Here is a 17,672-nt window from a genome sequence, read left to right as displayed (position 1 = left end):
TGCTAATTAAAGGATTAACGATTTTTTTTTTTTAAAAAAAGAGAATCAAATAAATATTAAGTATCACTACTTGACGACAATAACAAAAAGAAAAAAATTTATATATATTTTTTAAAAAAAGAATAATGACTAAGCCCATTTTAAAGCAAGTAGTGATATAATTTTTGTTTTTTATATAATTTCAGAAAATGATCACTTTAGTAAAATTTTCAGTTTTACACAAGATGGTCATATGTTCTTTTAAAAGAAAATTACAAAAATAGCCAATTTTATCTAATAGTTAAATTACTAACTAAAAGTAGCCGATTTTGTATTTTTGTTTCAATAACCATTTCATATATTTATTTAAGAGAAAGAAAAATAGAATTTATGAAATGATCAAATTTACATTTTTTGTAAAAATGACCAGATTTACATTTATTTTTTTTTGCAAAAAACAACCCCCCCTACACTTTTATGTAAAGGATATAGGACGGGGATGACCGAAACTTCGTAAATCTAAAGAAAAAGGTGAAGATTTATGTTTGGTTTTTCTTAGATCTACGGAGTTTGGCTATGGATATGAACGAATGGTTTATGAATTTGTGTAGAGGAGGGTGAAAGGAAGAAATGGTAAAATTTTGGAGATTTTTCCGGCCAAGGGGTGGTGGCCGCCGGCAACAGTGGCGGTGGCCGACCGACATCAGGTGGAAGCAAAGGGGAGAAGAAAAAATAAAAAATGCCAATAAAAATTTGATTTTTGGGGTTTTGTATTTTTGGTAGGGTCCCATAAGAACCCTTGGATCAAAAAATCATGGATGATTGAGATTTAATCTTGACCATTTCTATTGGACCGGGTCAAAATTGATTGGGCCATCAGAATTTGGTCTAAATCAACCCAAAAGTTGGGTCATTTGGACCAATTAAAAAACAATATAAACAAAGACAACCTACCTAAAATACAAAACAAAAAATATAAGAAAAAAAACCTTACTATATATTGTAGGAGTAAAATAAACACGTTAAAAATTAGGTGTTCACAGCATGCCCCTCTTTGCTTGGAAACATGAAGAGTTTTCAAGCGAAGAAAGTGAACGAAGTGGCTAATTTTTTACTGTTTCAAACTCCATTGAAGCCATTTTGAAAAACATGACCAAACCTTGTTTCAGGGGTTGCCTACATATCCTTGATTAAAAGGAAATCAGGTCAGTATAGTTCGAGAAACTTTGATAGCTAAAACTATCAGAAATTGCGGTCAAAAGATTGCTTCACATTGCTTGTCATCATCTACTATCTATAATTACAAAGAAAAAAGCTAGAGAACTATGCCTCTCTACATTATAAGAGTTACAAGATCCCTACTTGATGTTTTTTCTTAGGGTCTCGTCTTGATCTTCGACTTGCTCTGTGCGTTATCTTTGATATTGATCTTCATGCTCTCTTGGCGGCTGGTGGATCATTCTCAGGTGCATGTTTTAACTTGAGTTGGCGGTTGAAACTCAAAACTCAAGATCACAAAATGATGAACCCAAAAAGGATGTGTTTCTTTTAAGGAAGAAAAAAGAAGAATCTTGAACTACTAGGACGTATAACCCTAGAAAGAAAAGGAGAAGTGGGGTGTGTTGCCCTGAGAGTTCCCAATAAGACGTATTATCTTTATGGATTGTCCTAAGATTGGGTGTATCCCCAAAAATGTGAATATGGCGTGTATAACCCGTGAATGCTGGTGCGTATTGCCCAGGATATGCATATGGTGCGTATTGCCCATGAATAGAGAATTGATGCGTATTGCATGTAAATAAGGACTGGTGTGTATTGCACATGGAAGTAGACTAGTGTGTTTTGCACATGGAAGTAGACTAGTGTGTTTTGCACATGAATGCAATATCGATGTGTATTGCATGCGATTTAGATTGGTACGTCTTGCTCATGAAAGAAAGACTGGTATGTTTCGCACGTGAATAAAGGACGAGTGCATATTTGCACGGAATACAAATTCGTGCGTATTGCATGAAATTCAGACTGGTGCGTATCGCACGTGAATAAAAGAGGGTGCGTAATGCACATAAATAAGGGACGTGTGCGTATAACACGGAATTTAGAGTGGTGCGTATTGCCCGAAGCTCTCGAATTAAGAGGCAAGAATGCGAATAACATGAGATGAAACAACAAACACGTGAAGACTTTGGAGGACTTCCCTTTTGTGATGTTTCATTTTTTGACTTGTAATCCCACATTTTCTTTTATTCCTGTGTTGAGCAAAAGAAAAAGAAAATTGTTAGTTTAAAGTGGTGGTTGGTTTGTGGCCTTGATGCTCCGATGGCTTGACCATACTCCTGACCAATTTCTCCAACTCTACTTCAAATTCTTGGTTGAACAACATTTGAAGCTTCCTCTTTGTCAATTCAGGGGCCTTGATCTTTTTGGTACTACCAAATATCATGGTGCGACTGATGTTCCAAAGAATGAATTTTTCTGTTGAATATTTTTCATGACTTAAGAGACTATATCGTGTTCCTTCACGAGTTTTCAGTGAAGATTTAAGGCGGTTTTAGTCCTTGCTCGATGGCATGTTAACTCGGATACTCAGCTTTACTTTTGGAAACTTGTAGTAGGCTTCGCAATCTTTTACCTTATTTTGTCAGGAGATTATACCGAAAAGACTAGAATAATATCAGACTTAATAGTGTGAAAGATTGGTTCAACAAAGACTATAAACTTAAGGAAGGGCATTCCCTTTTAAAGAAAAAAATGAGAAAGAGAACTTATCTGGAAGCATATGTCGACTTTGAGTGAACCATGACATGCACTTTAGACTTGACCCCGGATCCGCTTGAGTTGTCTAATTCTCAAAATCTGAACCATTATCAATTTATAACTGATCTATGTATTCTTCATGTAGAGGTATCGAGAAATGGTGATCTTTGCAGATTTCTCCCAACTAGTCATTTTCATGATGTTCTCTTCTTTTATCTTAAGGTGCCCGCAAGGGTTTTCACCGATAAGATTTTCTCTATTATCGTCTTAAGGTGCCTATAAAGGTTTTCACCAATAAGACTTTCTTTTTTTTTTACTCGACAAAGTTGTCTTTGATGATCAATTGTCCGTTCAAGACACATCGAATCTATCGTTCTCAGAGTTGATCAAAATGTTGGTTGCTAGAATAAAATAAAAAACAGAATCAATTTGACTCTATTCTATCAAAAAAGAAAAAAAAAATGCCCCAGTTTTCTATAGATACTGGAATATTGATTATTTTTTTGGTATGACCGAACCTCAAAGGGTTGCCTACGTATCCTTTTGGAATCAGGTCAAACATAGTTCAAATTTTCAAAGAGAGGTTTTTTTGGATTCTTTTTTTATGCGTTTGTTCTCTCAGCCACAAACTTGTCACAGTATCTTAGAACGCATTAGATGTAGTATCTTTTGACTGCGTCTGCATTAACAATTATGCCTGTGATTTTTCCCTCCACATCAGTAAGGTGTAAGGCTCCTTTGGACAACACTTCCTTGATAAGATATGGACCTTGCCAATTTGGGGCAAACTTTCCCTTGGCCTCTTCTTGGTGCGGGAGAATGCACTTTAAGACCAGTTGACCTACTTCAAAGTGTCTTAGGTGCACCTTTTTATTGTATACACGAGCCATCATTTGCTGATAAAGCCGACCAAAATAGATGGCCGTCAATCGCTTCTCATCTATTAATGTGAGTTGCTCTAGTCGGGTTTTGACCCATTCAGTATCTTCAATTTGAACCTCGACAATAATTCGAAGAGATGGAATTTCAACTTCCGCTTGTATCACAGCCTCGGTACTATACACCAGCAAATAAGGAGTTGCACCAATCGAGGTGCGCACTGTTGTGCGATATCCTAAAAGTGCAAAAGGCAGCTTCTCATGCCATTGTCTAGTGCCTTGAACCATTTTCCTGAGACTCTTTTTGATATTCTTGTTGGCTGCCTCCACAGCTCCGTTGACCTTTCGTCGGTATGGAGTAGAATTGTGATGCACAATTTTGAACTGCTCACATAACTCCTTCATCATATTGCTATTAAGGTTTGCAGCATTATCTGTGATGATAGTTCTTGGGATACCAAAACGACAAATGATGTTTGAATGGACAAAATCCACGATCGCCTTCTTAGTGACTGCCTTGAAAGTGATTGCCTCCACCCATTTAGTAAAGTAATCGAATGTGACCAAAAGAAATCGATGTCCATTAGAAGCTTTTGGCTCAATTGGTCCAATGACATCCATTCCCCATGCAACAAAGGGCCAAGGAGCGGCCATGGGGTGCAACTCTAAAGGAGGTGAATGAATAAGATCACCATGAATTTGACATTGATGACATTTTTTCACAAAGCGAAAGCAATCCCGTTCCATGGTAAGCCAGTAATATCCTGCTCGGAGTATCTTTTTCACAAGGACATATCCATTCATGTGTGGTCCACATACCCCAGCATGTACTTCATTCATGATCTTCTTGGCTTCTTCAACATCCACACATCTCAATAAGTTCAGATCCGGGGTGCGTTTGTATAAAATTTCCCCGCTCAAAGAGAAACCACTAGCCAAACGTCTAATAGTTCTTTTTTGGCTTCCATTGGCATGTTCGGGACATTTCCCTGTTTGCAAGAAATTCCTGATGTCTAGGTACCACGGCTCACCATCTGATTCTGCTTCCACAGTGTTACAATAACCATGTTGGTCCCGAAGTTGAATCTCCAAGAGAGTGATACAAGTGTTTCCAGGATATGGAAGCATTGAGGCCAAAGTAGCCAAGGCATCTGCCAATTCATTATGAAATTTGGGGATGTATCTAAACTCGATGGACCTAAACCTTTTGCTAAGATCTTCCACACATTGTTTGTAGGGAAGAAACTTGAGGTCTCGAGTTTTCCATTCGCCTTGAGCTTGCCTAATAAGCAAATCAGAATCTCCCAACACAATCAATTCTTGCACACCCAAATCTATTGCCATATTTAGACCCATGATGCAAGCTTCATACTCCGTTGTGTTATTTGTACAGAAGAAACGAAGTCGAGCTGTTACAGGGTAATGCTGTCCTGTGGGCGATATGAGAATTTCCCCAATCCCTGTGACTTTTTTGTTAATTGCTCCATCAAAGTATAATTGCCAGGCCTGATTTTCATCTGGATCTACTTCTTCAACTGAGTTAATCTCTTCTTCTGGAAAATATGTATCCAGTGGTTCGTAGTCGCCATCGATTGGATTCTTTGCCAAGTGGTCTACCAGAGCTTGAGCTTTCATTGCAGTTCGAGTGACATATATAATGTCAAATTCAGTGAGCAAGATTTGTCATTTCGCGAGTCTGCCAGTTGGCATTGGTTTCTAAAAGATGTACTTCAAAGGATCCATCTTAGATATGAGGTAAGTTGTGTAGGACAAAAGGTAATGCTTTAACTTTTGAGCTACCCAAGTTAGGGCGCAACATGTCCTTTCCAAGAGGGTGTACCTGACCTCATAACTAGTGAATTTCTTGCTCAAGTAGTAGATAACTTGCTCCTTCCTGCCAGTGGAATCATGTTGGCCGAGAACGCACCCAAAGGAATTATCTATCACTGAAAGATATAGAAAGAGAGGCCTATCAAGTTCAGGCGGGACCAATACGGGAGGTTTAGACAAATATTCCTTGATTTTTTCAAAAGCTTGTTGACAATCCTCCGTCCATCTGACAACAATATCCTTTTTCAAAAGTTTCACAAGTGGTTGTGAGTTGAGCAATAAACCTGCTAATGTAGTTCAACCTCCCAAGTAGACTCATGACTTCGGTCTTATTTTTCGGGGGTGGAAAATCTCGAATGGCTTTTATTTTGGAAAGATCCAATTCGATTCCCCTTCCACTGAGAATAAAACCCAGAAGTTTTCCAGATGGAACTCCAAATGCACATTTTGCTGGATTAAGCTTGAGATCATATCTTCGCACTCTTTCAAAGAATTTTCTCAGATCTTGCACATGGTTAGCTTTTGTTTTAGACTTGATGATTATGTCATCGACGTATACTTCGATTTCTTTATGCATCATATCATGAAACATGGTGGTCATAGCCCTCATGTAAGTTGCCCCAGCATTTTTAAGACCGAATGGCATGACCCTATAGCAATAAGTCCCTCATGGAGTGGTGAAAGCAGTTTTCTCAGCGTCCTCTTCGTACATCAAGATTTGATGATATCCCGCATAGCAGTCCACAAAAGATTGAATTTCGTGTGTGGCACAATTATCAACTAGAATGTGGATATTAGTCAAGGAAAAGTTGTCTTTTGGACTAGCTTTGTTCAAATACCGATAGTCAACACAAACTCTTGTCTTTCCATCCTTTTTCGGCACAGGAACAACATTTGCCAACCAAGTAGTGTAACGAATGGTTTGGATCACATTTGCATTTAGTTGTTTCATGATTTCTTCCTTGATTTTTTCACTCACGTACGGTTTGAATTTTCTTCTTTTTTGTTGGACGGGTGGAAAATCAGGATGAGTGGGCAACTTATGGACCACTAAATCAACACTCAAACCTGGCATGTCATCATAGGACCAAGCAAACACATCTTTGTATTCAAACAAAAGGTGTGTTATGGCATCTCTAATTTCCTTCTTGACATGAAGACTTATTTTTATTTCTTTGACTTCCTCATTACTTCCCAAATTGATGGCCTCAGTTTCACTAAGATTAGGCTTAGGTTTGTGCTCAAACTGTTCCAATTCCCTATTAATTTCCCTAAAAGCCTCTTCTTCATCATATTCAACCTCTTGACTCGGGGATTCAAGAATAAACAACTCTTTGAGATTTGGGAGTGAATTCCGCATGCATGTCATGTTATCAAAACCGACATTTACAGAACTGAAAAATGGAGAATAAGAATCAGGGGAGGGAAAAGACAAAATTTTACTATGAAACTGGAATTTCATTTCATTGAAATTAAAAAAGGATAGAAGGGTTGACATTAAAACAAAACACTTTCAAATATTCGGATCACAACCTTGACAACAACAAAATACAAAAGAGTAGCAAAACAAACTACCAAGACTCCTTCCTTATGGGGAAAGGAGTGGCTTCCGAATTGTTTAACTCAACACTTGAGCCTACGAGCTGCACATCGCCATGACTTGTACCTTCACCAACTTGGACCATGTTTACTTCACAAAACAACTGATTGAGATCCTGAATAACTTCTTCAATGTCTTCATGAGTAAAGGAAGCTTCCATTTCTGGACCTGAGGCTTGATAAAGGAATGATAAATATGGAGAATCGGTTGTGGCAACGCCCAGTTGTGGCAACGCCCAATCAGTCCTTTTGTGGTTCTTAGTCTCATCTCCATTTCTTTTGCTTTGTTTGTATCCGAGGGCAGAGGTGCCTTGGTTCCCTAAAAGAGTAATGGGATCCATAATTCCTTGCGAACATAGTCCCAAACCTTTACCAGGTTGATAACCATATTTGAGCATTGTCGTTGCTACCATTGAAGAGGTAGAAGATAGACATGGTTGGATAATAGGGTCTCCTTCTCTAAAGCGATCGACTGATACGCCATCAAAAGACTGGTAAACAATGGAATCATATCCTTCTTTTGCCTCAATGTATTGAATGGAAGGATCTTTGTAAATAGGTAAATCATCTTCCCCATGCACAATGATTTCCTGATAGTTGTGTTCAAACTTAACAACTTGATGCAGAGTTGATGGGACTGCCCGAGCCATGTGGATCCATGGCCTTCCCAAGAGAAAATTATAAGATGTATCCATGTTCATTACTTGGAACACAATCATAAAGTCCACCGGTCCAATTGTCATGTTTAACTTGATTTCACCAATGGTATCTCGCCTTGAGCCGTCATAAGCTAGAACAAATATATTGCTAGGGCGAATTCTGTCAAGGCTAATTTTAAAGTTTTGCAGTATAGAGATAGGACAAATATCTACCCTGGATCCCCCAATCTATCATGACCCTCTTTACATAGTACCCTTCACATTTCACTGTAAGAAGCAATGCTCTATTGTGTCCATCTCCCTCTGTGGGCAACTCATCATCAGTGAAAGTGATGGTATTCGACTCAAAGATGCACTTGACTATTTTCTCTAACTGATTTACCGTGGTCTCCTTCGATACATGTGCTTCATTCAAAATCTTATTCAACACATGACGATGTTCTTCTGAGTGCAAGAGTAGAGACAACAATAAAATCTGTGCGGGGGTTTTCTTCAATTGTTCCACAACAGAGTAATCTGGAACCTAAATCTTTTTTAGAAACTCTTCCACTTCTTCCTCGTAACTGCTTTCTTCAGTGGTACTTGGATGTTTTGAGTCATCTTCCCTTTTCTTAATTCTTCTGGAGAATAACATCTTCCAGAGCGTGTCAACCCTCCTGCTTCATCAACCTCTTCAACAATCTCTTTTCCTCGGTAAACCACAACAATTTTGTTATAGTTCCAAGGTACAACCTTTGAATCAGTTATCGGAAGTTGTTGGACGGGCTTAACAAAGATGGGTCCTTTCAACTTTGCCAAGCAATATTGGTCTTGTTGTGTTAATGAAAAACCCTTTGATACATAAAACTTCAGCATACCTGCTCAAACTTCAATCCCCTTCGAAACCCCCGGGACATACAAAACTTTGGTATCAAGGTTGACACCTTCCACACTCAAAGATGCAACTGGTTTTAAACTCTTTATCGGCTTATTTTCCTCTCCGATCTTCCTAAACAACTTTCCCATTTTGCCAAGGAGTTTGTACTCTTAATCATCGCAGATCATACCCACTAAATTGTTTTGAGCTGGAAGTGGGTTATTAGTCACATTGGAAGTGTTCTGATCATCTATCACAACGACCACTCCATGATCGATTAGCTTTTCTATCGCCCCCTTCAAGGTCCAACAACTATCAGTGATGTGTCTTGGGGCCCCTGAATAATACTCATATATTTCTTAACTTTTGAAACAAGCTGGAGTATGACTCTCCCAATGGAGTGAATTTCCTTTTCTGTCCCTGCTCTTAAGCATAATTTTGCATAGGAGAAGGGTTGTAAGGGACCTGATAGGGTGGTCGTTATGGGTGAAGGTTTCCTTGAGTTGGGGCCGAAAATGTGGGCGATTGGGAGAATGCACATATGACTAAGCATTGAAGACCGTGTATAAAGTTGGAGATACTGGATATTGAGGGACATAAGGGTAGTAATGTTAACGATAGCTAGATTGTCCCTGAAGTGGTAGGTAAGGACAATTAGAATTCCTTTGAGCACCCCTTGACCCTGATGCTAGCGAAGAAACTTTCTCTTTTCTTTTACGATTTCCAAAACTGCCTGAACCACTTTGAATGGCCTGTGTGGTAGCTTTGATTGCTGCCTGGCTCACGATCCATCCTGTTTTGAGACCACTTTTGACCATTTCTCCAATTTTGATTGTTGTGTGAAACGGTCTTCCCATTACGGCTGTCAGGTGGTGGAAATAGTCAGGATCTTGAGCCTCTATGAAGATATCAACCAATTTTTGCTCATCTAAAGGTGGTTTGACCCGAGCTACTTGTTCCCTCCATTTGATAGCATACTCTCTGAAGCTTTCATTTGGCTTTCTTCTCATATTAGAAAGTGTATTGCGATCTGGCATAATGTCGACATTGTACTGAAATTGTCTAACAAAATCTTGAGCCATATTATCCCAGATGTGCCAGTGGGAGATCTCTTGGTCTATAAACCATTCTGAGGCTACACCAGTCAGGCTCTAACCAAAATAAGTCATGAGCAGTTCCTCTTTACCCCCTGCACCTCTAAGTTGATTGCAGTATCTCTTGAGGTGAGCTATGGGATCACCGTGCCCGTCATACTTATCAAACTTAGGGGTTTTAAATCCAGGTGGCAAGTGGACATTTGGGAACATACACAAGTCTTTGAACGCGACACTTTTGTGCCCGCCTAACTCTTGCATACTTTTCATGTGTTACTCGATGCTTTTCATTTTCTTCAACATTTCCTCTTGCTTAGGGGGCCTCTCAACATCAATAGGGGAGCCAAATTGTATAGAGTTAGGGCCCCCGAATGCTATCCCAGGAGTATAGTATTGCTCTAGATGGACGGTGAACTGTCCCTCTTAAGCTGCTCTCTGCATCACAGTTGGTTGTGGGAGAGTATAGACCGGTGCAGCTGTCGCGACAGTGGGATTATTCCTGAATGGCATGACTAGAGGGCATGTTGTCGATGGTCCGACCCCACATTTATCAAATGGACCATACCCCAGAGGGAAGAAAGGATCTGATATCGGGACCTGAAAAGACGAAGATTGGATACTAGTGATCTCAGGAAATTTGGGAATAGACATTGGTGGTTCTTGGCCATTGGCCCAGGCTTGCCACAATTGTGCCATAACATGCCTCAATGTCCGATTTTCTTCAACAGTGGCTGACTCTCTTATCGTTGAATCAACTGGAGTATCCACTGGGTTTACCACAGTTTCAGTATTGCTTGTCATGGACGCTCTTACCTTAGACCTGGTAAAGTACGGAGTTTACCACAAAACAACCACCAAAAGCTTACTAAAGAGAGAAATGAACAAACTTGTTAGGGGTTAGACATCAATCACAATTTGTTAATCACATAGTAACATGAGTTCAGAAGGCCATTGTCTTATCCCAGCTTTGCTTCGCTCATTGTCTTTCCCTTTTTATTTTGTTAAAGTTTTGATCGAACCCTTTGGAGGTTGCCTACGTATCATGTCGCCGCATGAATCAGATTATTACGTAGTTCAAAAATTTAGACAACTCAATAACATTAATTTAGACAAGTGAAACCAAACCCTTTCATTCATTTCCAAAAACTTTAAGCAAAATGACAAAACCAATAGGCTTAAACACAACCATGATCAACATGATCTCTTTGAACACCAAACTTTAAACTGAAACACTGAGTCTTAAAAAAAACAAAATGAAACAAACAAACGAACAAAAATAGCTAAACTCTTCTTCAATCTTCATCATCCTCCTGGGGCTTTCTTTGTCCTCCCAAGGTCTCATACGGATTCAATAACACCTTCGGCAGATGGGGAACAATGGCCCGTGCTTGCACAACCACTTCTGGGTCATTCATACGACGATGATTTTTAATAACGAACTTGACGCCTAGCCCTTCCCATATTTTCATGGCAGTTATTCAACCAAAACTAATGATCACCAAGATTGTTCCTTAAGAGGGCCTCTCGCTCCTCTGCCGCTTCAAGTTGATGGCGAAGAGTTGCTCTCTCAATGATAATTTGTCTTTGCCCCTCTTCGATATCGACACAATGACTGATTTTCCTTTTATGTTCTTCTAACTGTGCATTAAACTGATCATGTAAACGCATCCAACATGACCTTTCTTTCTCAAATTTCTTCTTCTACCGCTTAAGTTCTCCTTTTTGATACTGCACGACCTCTTCAGATGCTACTAAGTCCCTCTTCAATCCAGAAATTTCAAAACTCTGCTCCTTTTTTATCTGTCGGGCCAAATGAATTCTACTATCCAACTCTTTTTCTAACCGGACTAATTTTCCCTCTGCATGTTTCAATTCCCCTTCCACATCTTGTAACTCCAACTGAATATTTCTTCCTCTTTGGACTTGAACTTCCTGCCAGGCAATGGTGGTTTTAGCCTTCTCCAACTCTTTTTCCAACTGTCTTATGATGTGCTGGTCTTTTATTTTTCTGCTGGATCCTTTGAAAATGTCACCAAATGTTGTTGGATCACGAAATCACAATAAGTACCCACGCACCACTTTTCCTTTATCTTGCTCCACAACCATTTCACTTAGCTCAGAAATTATACTGCCAAACCAGATCTTCAGAATATCAGTGCTATCAAAAGCAAAACCTGGCGGGGTGTCAAATACAAATCTACTCATATCATCATTTCGTGGGATTTCTTGTACTCTAGCCAGCTGACGCATAACCCGAAGTGGGGCATAGGGATGAACACCTCTAAACCCAATCAACACAAGAAACGAGATACCACTAGACATACATATGACATCCTTAGCTGTGAACCAGTAATAATTCCACACTATTTCATCAGACGTGATCACCGAAAGGTTCTCTTCACACGCTATAATTTCTTTTGGAAAATTGATTTTTGCTTCTCTTTCCTTATGGGAGGAAACATAATTACACCAGTCTGGAGTGAACCTGGGTGCACAATCATGGTGATAAAGATGTTCCAAAAACCATATTTGCAACAAGATGTTGCAGCCTTCAAAGTACATTTCCCCATTTATGCATTTAGTCAATGCACGAAAAATATATGTCAGGATCATAGGAATAATAGTAGAACTCTCCATTGTGGTCAACGCCTTCACCACCCCAGCCAGACGAATATCGATATGCTTGTCCCGTTTGAGGAAAACAATGAGCCCCAAAAACGCGACCATGAAGGCAAAACATCCATTCACCTTCCAAGCCTCGTCACCCCCTTGGTTGCTAAGTTGGTTCCGATAGTTTTTAAATTCATCCTTTTGGCCATACCTCTCGTATAGAAAGTCCAATGAAACCCACCCATTTTTCAAACTCTCCTTATCTATTTGATTGATCTTGAGAAGTTTCAGAAACTTTTTGGCATCAACGTTCTTTGGAATTGTAGGTTTTTTACTGCGGAGATCAGCACCCCGAACACTGGACCCCTTCCACATCAAGCTGGCGATTTCTTCCAGAGTTGGTGTCATCTCGAAGTCAGAAAATTGAAATACATTATTTTTTGAATCTCAGAAAGGAATCAATGCCACGATCACATCCCTTCTAGGGTCAATCTCTATTAGATGCACTAGATGTCTCAAATGTTGTTTTACTCTCCTTTGCTCATGACTCCCATGTCTGTCCACCATCGCCATAAATTCTTGGGTATTGTGTCAACGATCATGAACTCTGGAATTCCTTCACTTCTAGGCATTTTGAAACCCTGTCCTTTGGTCGGAGGTGCCATTTGTACCTTTGAATAGAGTCCAATTAATGTTTTATGACAAGCTCTAACCGAGGAGAGAAAGAAGAGTAAACAAAAAATTATTTAAAAAAACAAAATACCTCTTTTTACAAATACCAAACCCGAGAAGGGATGCCTACGTATCTCATTTTAGTAAGAATCAGTGTGCGTAGTTCATAAAAAAAACTCACACTTGAAAGACTACCCATTTTATTTCAACCTCTTTTATTATTTTATTTTTTTTTAAATAAAATAAAAAAATGAAAGACAAAGCTATTATAAAGTTGGTCAACAATATAAAGGTCTTCTGAATAAATTATTTTCACGTAACACATAAAATGAACATGTTGGTCTAGAGTGGCACATATCTTAGATTTTCTAGGTCAAATGCAAATGATACAAATAAACTTAGCCTACCAGAGATAGTTTTTGCTAGGTTTAATACTTTATTTGGAAGGTGTTTAGACTAGCTTACTCGAGTGGACAACTCGAGCCGGAGAGGGTCAGTGTACCGGTAGCAGAGCTATTTCGGCTTAACTTGTGGTCCAACCCCACATAACATGTGTGACAAACCTAGAACCAGGAGCGTAGCCGAACACTGATTCATCCTAGACAGAAGTCCCGTGGAGCGTATCTGCACACATAGTGTATAATAAAAATCCAGAGACTGAAAGGGTGTGCGAGAGGAGGCATTTTATATACAATTACACAATATCAAAACAATGAATCATTGAAATAACGCAATTAGTCAACAATTTTTTTTTTATCCAAATACTCAAAATAGCAAAATATAATCAATATACAAAGCTTGAATTCTAAAGAAAATCCCTAGCGAAGTCGCCAGATCTATCACACCACTTCTCCTTTTATACAATTGTTAAGGATATGACTCTTTTTTTTTTTTGAATCGCCACGTAAAATTGAGTTTTTTGGGTGTTTCAAGTCACCTGGTAATTTCTAATTTAAAAGAGTGAAAAAAACTTTTTTATTTTTTAGTCTACGAAAATAGAGATTGAGTAAGAAATTCTATTAAACGGAGGGAAGGTGTGAGGCACCCCCGAGTCCCGTGGTTCTAGCACGATCGCTTTATTAATTCATGTTTGGCTAAAATAATTTTTGGATAAAATAGTAAATTTGTGTTAGTTATTAAATTTTGTTATTTTAAAAAAATTGGCCTAGGAGCGTAACCGCACTCAACACCACTTTTTAGAAAAAATGCACACCAAGGATCGTAACCGAACACATGGTGGTATTTAATTTAATTTTTTAAAAAAAAATTGATAATTAATGACTCAAAATTTATTTAATAATGAGAGAAAAAAATTAATAAAAAAGGGAACTTGTTGCAACATAAAGACATGAAAAAGATTCTTTTTTTTTCAAATTCCTAATTAAAGGATTAACGATTTAAAAAAATAAAAGAATCAAATAAATATTAAGTATCACTACTTGACGGTAACAAAAAAAATTATATAGATTGTTTTTTTAAAAAAAATAATAACTAAGCCCATTTTAAAGCAAGTAGTGATATATATATATATATATATATATATAATTTCAGAAAATGATCATTTTATTAAAATTCTCAATTTTATACAAGATGGTCATATGTTCTTTTGAAAGAAAATTGCAAAAATAGCCAGTTTTATCTAATAGTTAAATTACTAACTAAAAGTAGTCGATTTTGTATTTTTGTTTCAATAACCATTTCATATATTTATTTAAGAGAAAGAAAAACAGAATTTATGAAATGATCAAATTTATATTTTTTGCAAAAATGACCAGATTTACATTTATTTGTTTTTGCAAAAAACAGCCCCCCCTTTTTTTCTTTCTAAAATGACCAGAAAACTAAAATTAAAAAAAAACAGACTTTGAGATTGTTGTTGTTTTTTTTTTTAGCAAAAACATGAGTTATGTATCAACTTCATAATGACAAATATAGAATTAACATCTACTTTTGTAATACAATACAAATATATAATAACAACAAAACATAATTTAACTAATTTCAATAAAGTTATGTATCAATTCGTAATAATAAAGATAGAATTAACACATAGTTTAATAATAAAACACAAATATACAATAACAATGAAACATAATCATATTAAGTATCATAACACATTTAACTAATTCAAATAAACTAAACATAATAATTTAATCAAAAATATAAACATGTTTTATTATTTTTTGAAGTTACATTGCAAAAAGTAAGGAAACATATATTCCTAAAGAGATGATGACAAAACAATGATGAAAACAAAATTTAATTGAACTCCCAAAGACCACCAAAGATGAAATATATATATATATTGTTTTTTTTAGAAGTTATGATTTTCCCTCTTCGAATTTTCTGTTCTTGTTCTTTTTTTTTTCTTTTTTTCCTCCTTCTTAAATGAAAGAAGAATGGAGTTTAAATATGTGTGGAGCATTAAACTCCCCACTCTTCTTGAAAACTTAAGAGTCAATGCATGCATTGGACTCTTTGTTTTTCCAAGGTGTCACCCAAGATGACCAATGGAATTTCCTCTTTTCTTTTTTCTTTTTCTTTTTTCAAGATAAAATAAATTAAAATATTGCATTGCCCTTTTAGATGACCCATTTCTTTTATTCATTAATTGAATAATAGCTAAATGGGTCATGTGAAAATTTTAAAATAGGCACAAAATTGATCAAGACCCAAACATCAAAAGAAAATCAGTTCACTAACACAAAATCTAAACATCTAAACTATTTTGAAGATCAAACACAACAAATAGGGCAGAAAAATAACAATAAAAAAAAGAAATTAAGAAAATATAAAAAAAAAAACTCAAGCAACAACTTAAACATGAACTTGAAAACTACTAACAAAACAATACAAATCCGTCCTCAAAACAACTTATATGGTTAAAAAAATGTTATAACGACGGATTTGGATAGAGGATAAGAAGGGGAAATGATTGTCATAGATTTTCGGATGAATGGAGGTCGTCGGAAAACTCCGCCGAAAAATTTATTGACGAATTTTGGACATAAACTTTATATCAAATGATATCCCTTGAAGAACTCTACACTTTTATGTAAAGGATATAGGACGGGGATGATCGAAACTTCATAAATCTAAAGAAAAAGGTGAAGATTTATGTTTGATTTTTCTTAGATCTACGGAGTTTGGCCATGGATATGAACGAATGGTTTGCGGATTTGTGTAGACGAGGGTGAAAGAAAGAAATGGTAAAATTTTGGAGATTTTTCCGGCGAAGGTGTGGTGGCCGCCAGCAACAGTGGCGGTGGCCGGCCGGCGGCAGTGGCTGATCGACGGCAGGTTAAAGCAAAGGGGAGAAGAAAAAATAAAAAATGCCAATAAAAATTTAATTTTTGGGGTTTTATATTTTTGGTAGGGTTCCTTTAGAACCCATGGATCAAAAATTCATGGATGGTTGAGATTTAATCTTGACTAGGTCAAAATTGATTGGGCATTAAAATTTGGTCTAAATCAAACCAATTCAAAAATTGGGTCATTTGGACCAATTAAAAACAATATAAACAAAGACAAACTACCTAAAATACAAAACAACAAATATAAGAGAAAAAAAACCTTATTATATATTGTAGGAGTAAAATAAACACGTCAAAAATTAGGTGTTCACAATCATGACTTGGTTGTATGATCTTGAGGATATACTTGTGATTGTGATTGTGGTGTGTTGAATGGATCGGCTGCCACATTCTGGCATAACTAATTGGGATCGGTTGCCACATTTCGGCATAATTATGGGATCTGTTGTCACGTTCTGGCATAAACATTGGATCGGGTACCACATTACGGTATGCTAACTGTTTGGGTTTGTTTTTCATGAGACGACCAATGACTTGTCATAATTGTGTATTTGAGAAATGTGAAGTTGTTCGTTATTCATTAATGTTGATAATATTGTATATGTTCGATATATGCATGTGTTTATAATGTTGTATTGACTTGCTTATGTTATACTTAGTAGAATAGTCGTGTGATCCTACCAGTACACTGTGGTTGTGTACTGATACAGCACTTGCTCTTATTTTTGTTGAGTATAGGGCATTTTCCGACAACTATTGACAGACCTTGCTTAGAAGATCAGTGACCGTTTTCGAACTCAAGGGTGAGCTAGTTCTTCCTGGCTGCCATGGGTTCTCTTTCGTTTATGTCCACCATTTCAGACTTAGACTTTTCTAGTTAGTTGATTAGTTAGGGTTGTATCCCTTCTTATTTAGACTTGTTGAACTTTAGATGTTTTGGTAAATTGATTTTCAGGTTCTAGGTATTACTTCCGTATTTGTTTAGTTGATAGACTTTTGTTTGGGATTTATGGGAACTCTCTATTTCTTTCTTTAGTATTTAACTTGTTTTGTGTCCTTAGTGCTTTAGTTTTTGGTTTAGTTGCTTGGTTTGAGTTATAGTAGTGGTTCTCCCACCTGAGGGTTAGTGTAGGTGACAATTACGATGGTCTGGGTCGTGAGAAAGTTGGTATCAGAGCCAAGGTTCGTAGATCTCAATGTACCAAAACAAGTCTAGTAGAGTCTTGCGGAACGGTACGGGGACGCCTTTAGTTTTCTTCGAGAGGCTATATGACTTTAGGAAATCTCTTTGTTTTCTCTTGTCTCTTTTTGGTGCTATGACTTGATTCCAATTGGCGATTCAAATTGGTATCTGGCGATTCAATTTGGTATCTAACCTTCTTCCCTCTTCTATCCGCAAATGGTTAACACTAGATTCAACGACG

The 17,672-nt window shown here is 37.2% G+C and overlaps 1 protein-coding gene across 1 annotated transcript; it reads right to left on the bottom strand.

The window, feature by feature from the left end:
- Positions 1-6,111: 6,111 nt before the first annotated feature.
- LOC125857472 (uncharacterized) lies at positions 6,112-8,557 on the bottom strand. Its single transcript, XM_049537078.1, has 4 exons — positions 8,245-8,557; positions 7,957-8,146; positions 7,020-7,871; positions 6,112-6,838 (listed from the first exon to the last, which is right to left on the bottom strand). Exons 1-4 carry the CDS (start codon positions 8,555-8,557, stop codon positions 6,112-6,114), a joined length of 2,082 nt encoding a protein of 693 aa, XP_049393035.1.
- Positions 8,558-17,672: the final 9,115 nt, after the last annotated feature.

Source organism: Solanum stenotomum, chromosome 1 (genome assembly GCF_019186545.1).
Source record: "Solanum stenotomum isolate F172 chromosome 1, ASM1918654v1, whole genome shotgun sequence".
NCBI classification, from domain to species: Eukaryota; Viridiplantae; Streptophyta; class Magnoliopsida; order Solanales; family Solanaceae; genus Solanum; species Solanum stenotomum.
The sequence above is the reverse complement of the archived record's forward strand: the minus strand, read 5'-3'. Positions and strand labels throughout refer to the sequence as shown.

Excerpts from the sequence above, each read along its gene's own strand:
- LOC125857472 (XM_049537078.1), bottom strand. The coding sequence starts at position 8,557 with ATGCTGAAGTTTTATGTATCAAAGGGTTTTTCATTAACACAACAAGAC. Across the intron at positions 7,872-7,956 it reads CTTACAGTGAAATGTGAAGG|CCTTGACAGAATTCGCCCTA; the intron begins GTACTATGTAAA and ends CTTTAAAATTAG. Across the intron at positions 6,839-7,019 it reads CCCATAAGGAAGGAGTCTTG|TTCTGTAAATGTCGGTTTTG; the intron begins GTAGTTTGTTTT and ends TCCATTTTTCAG.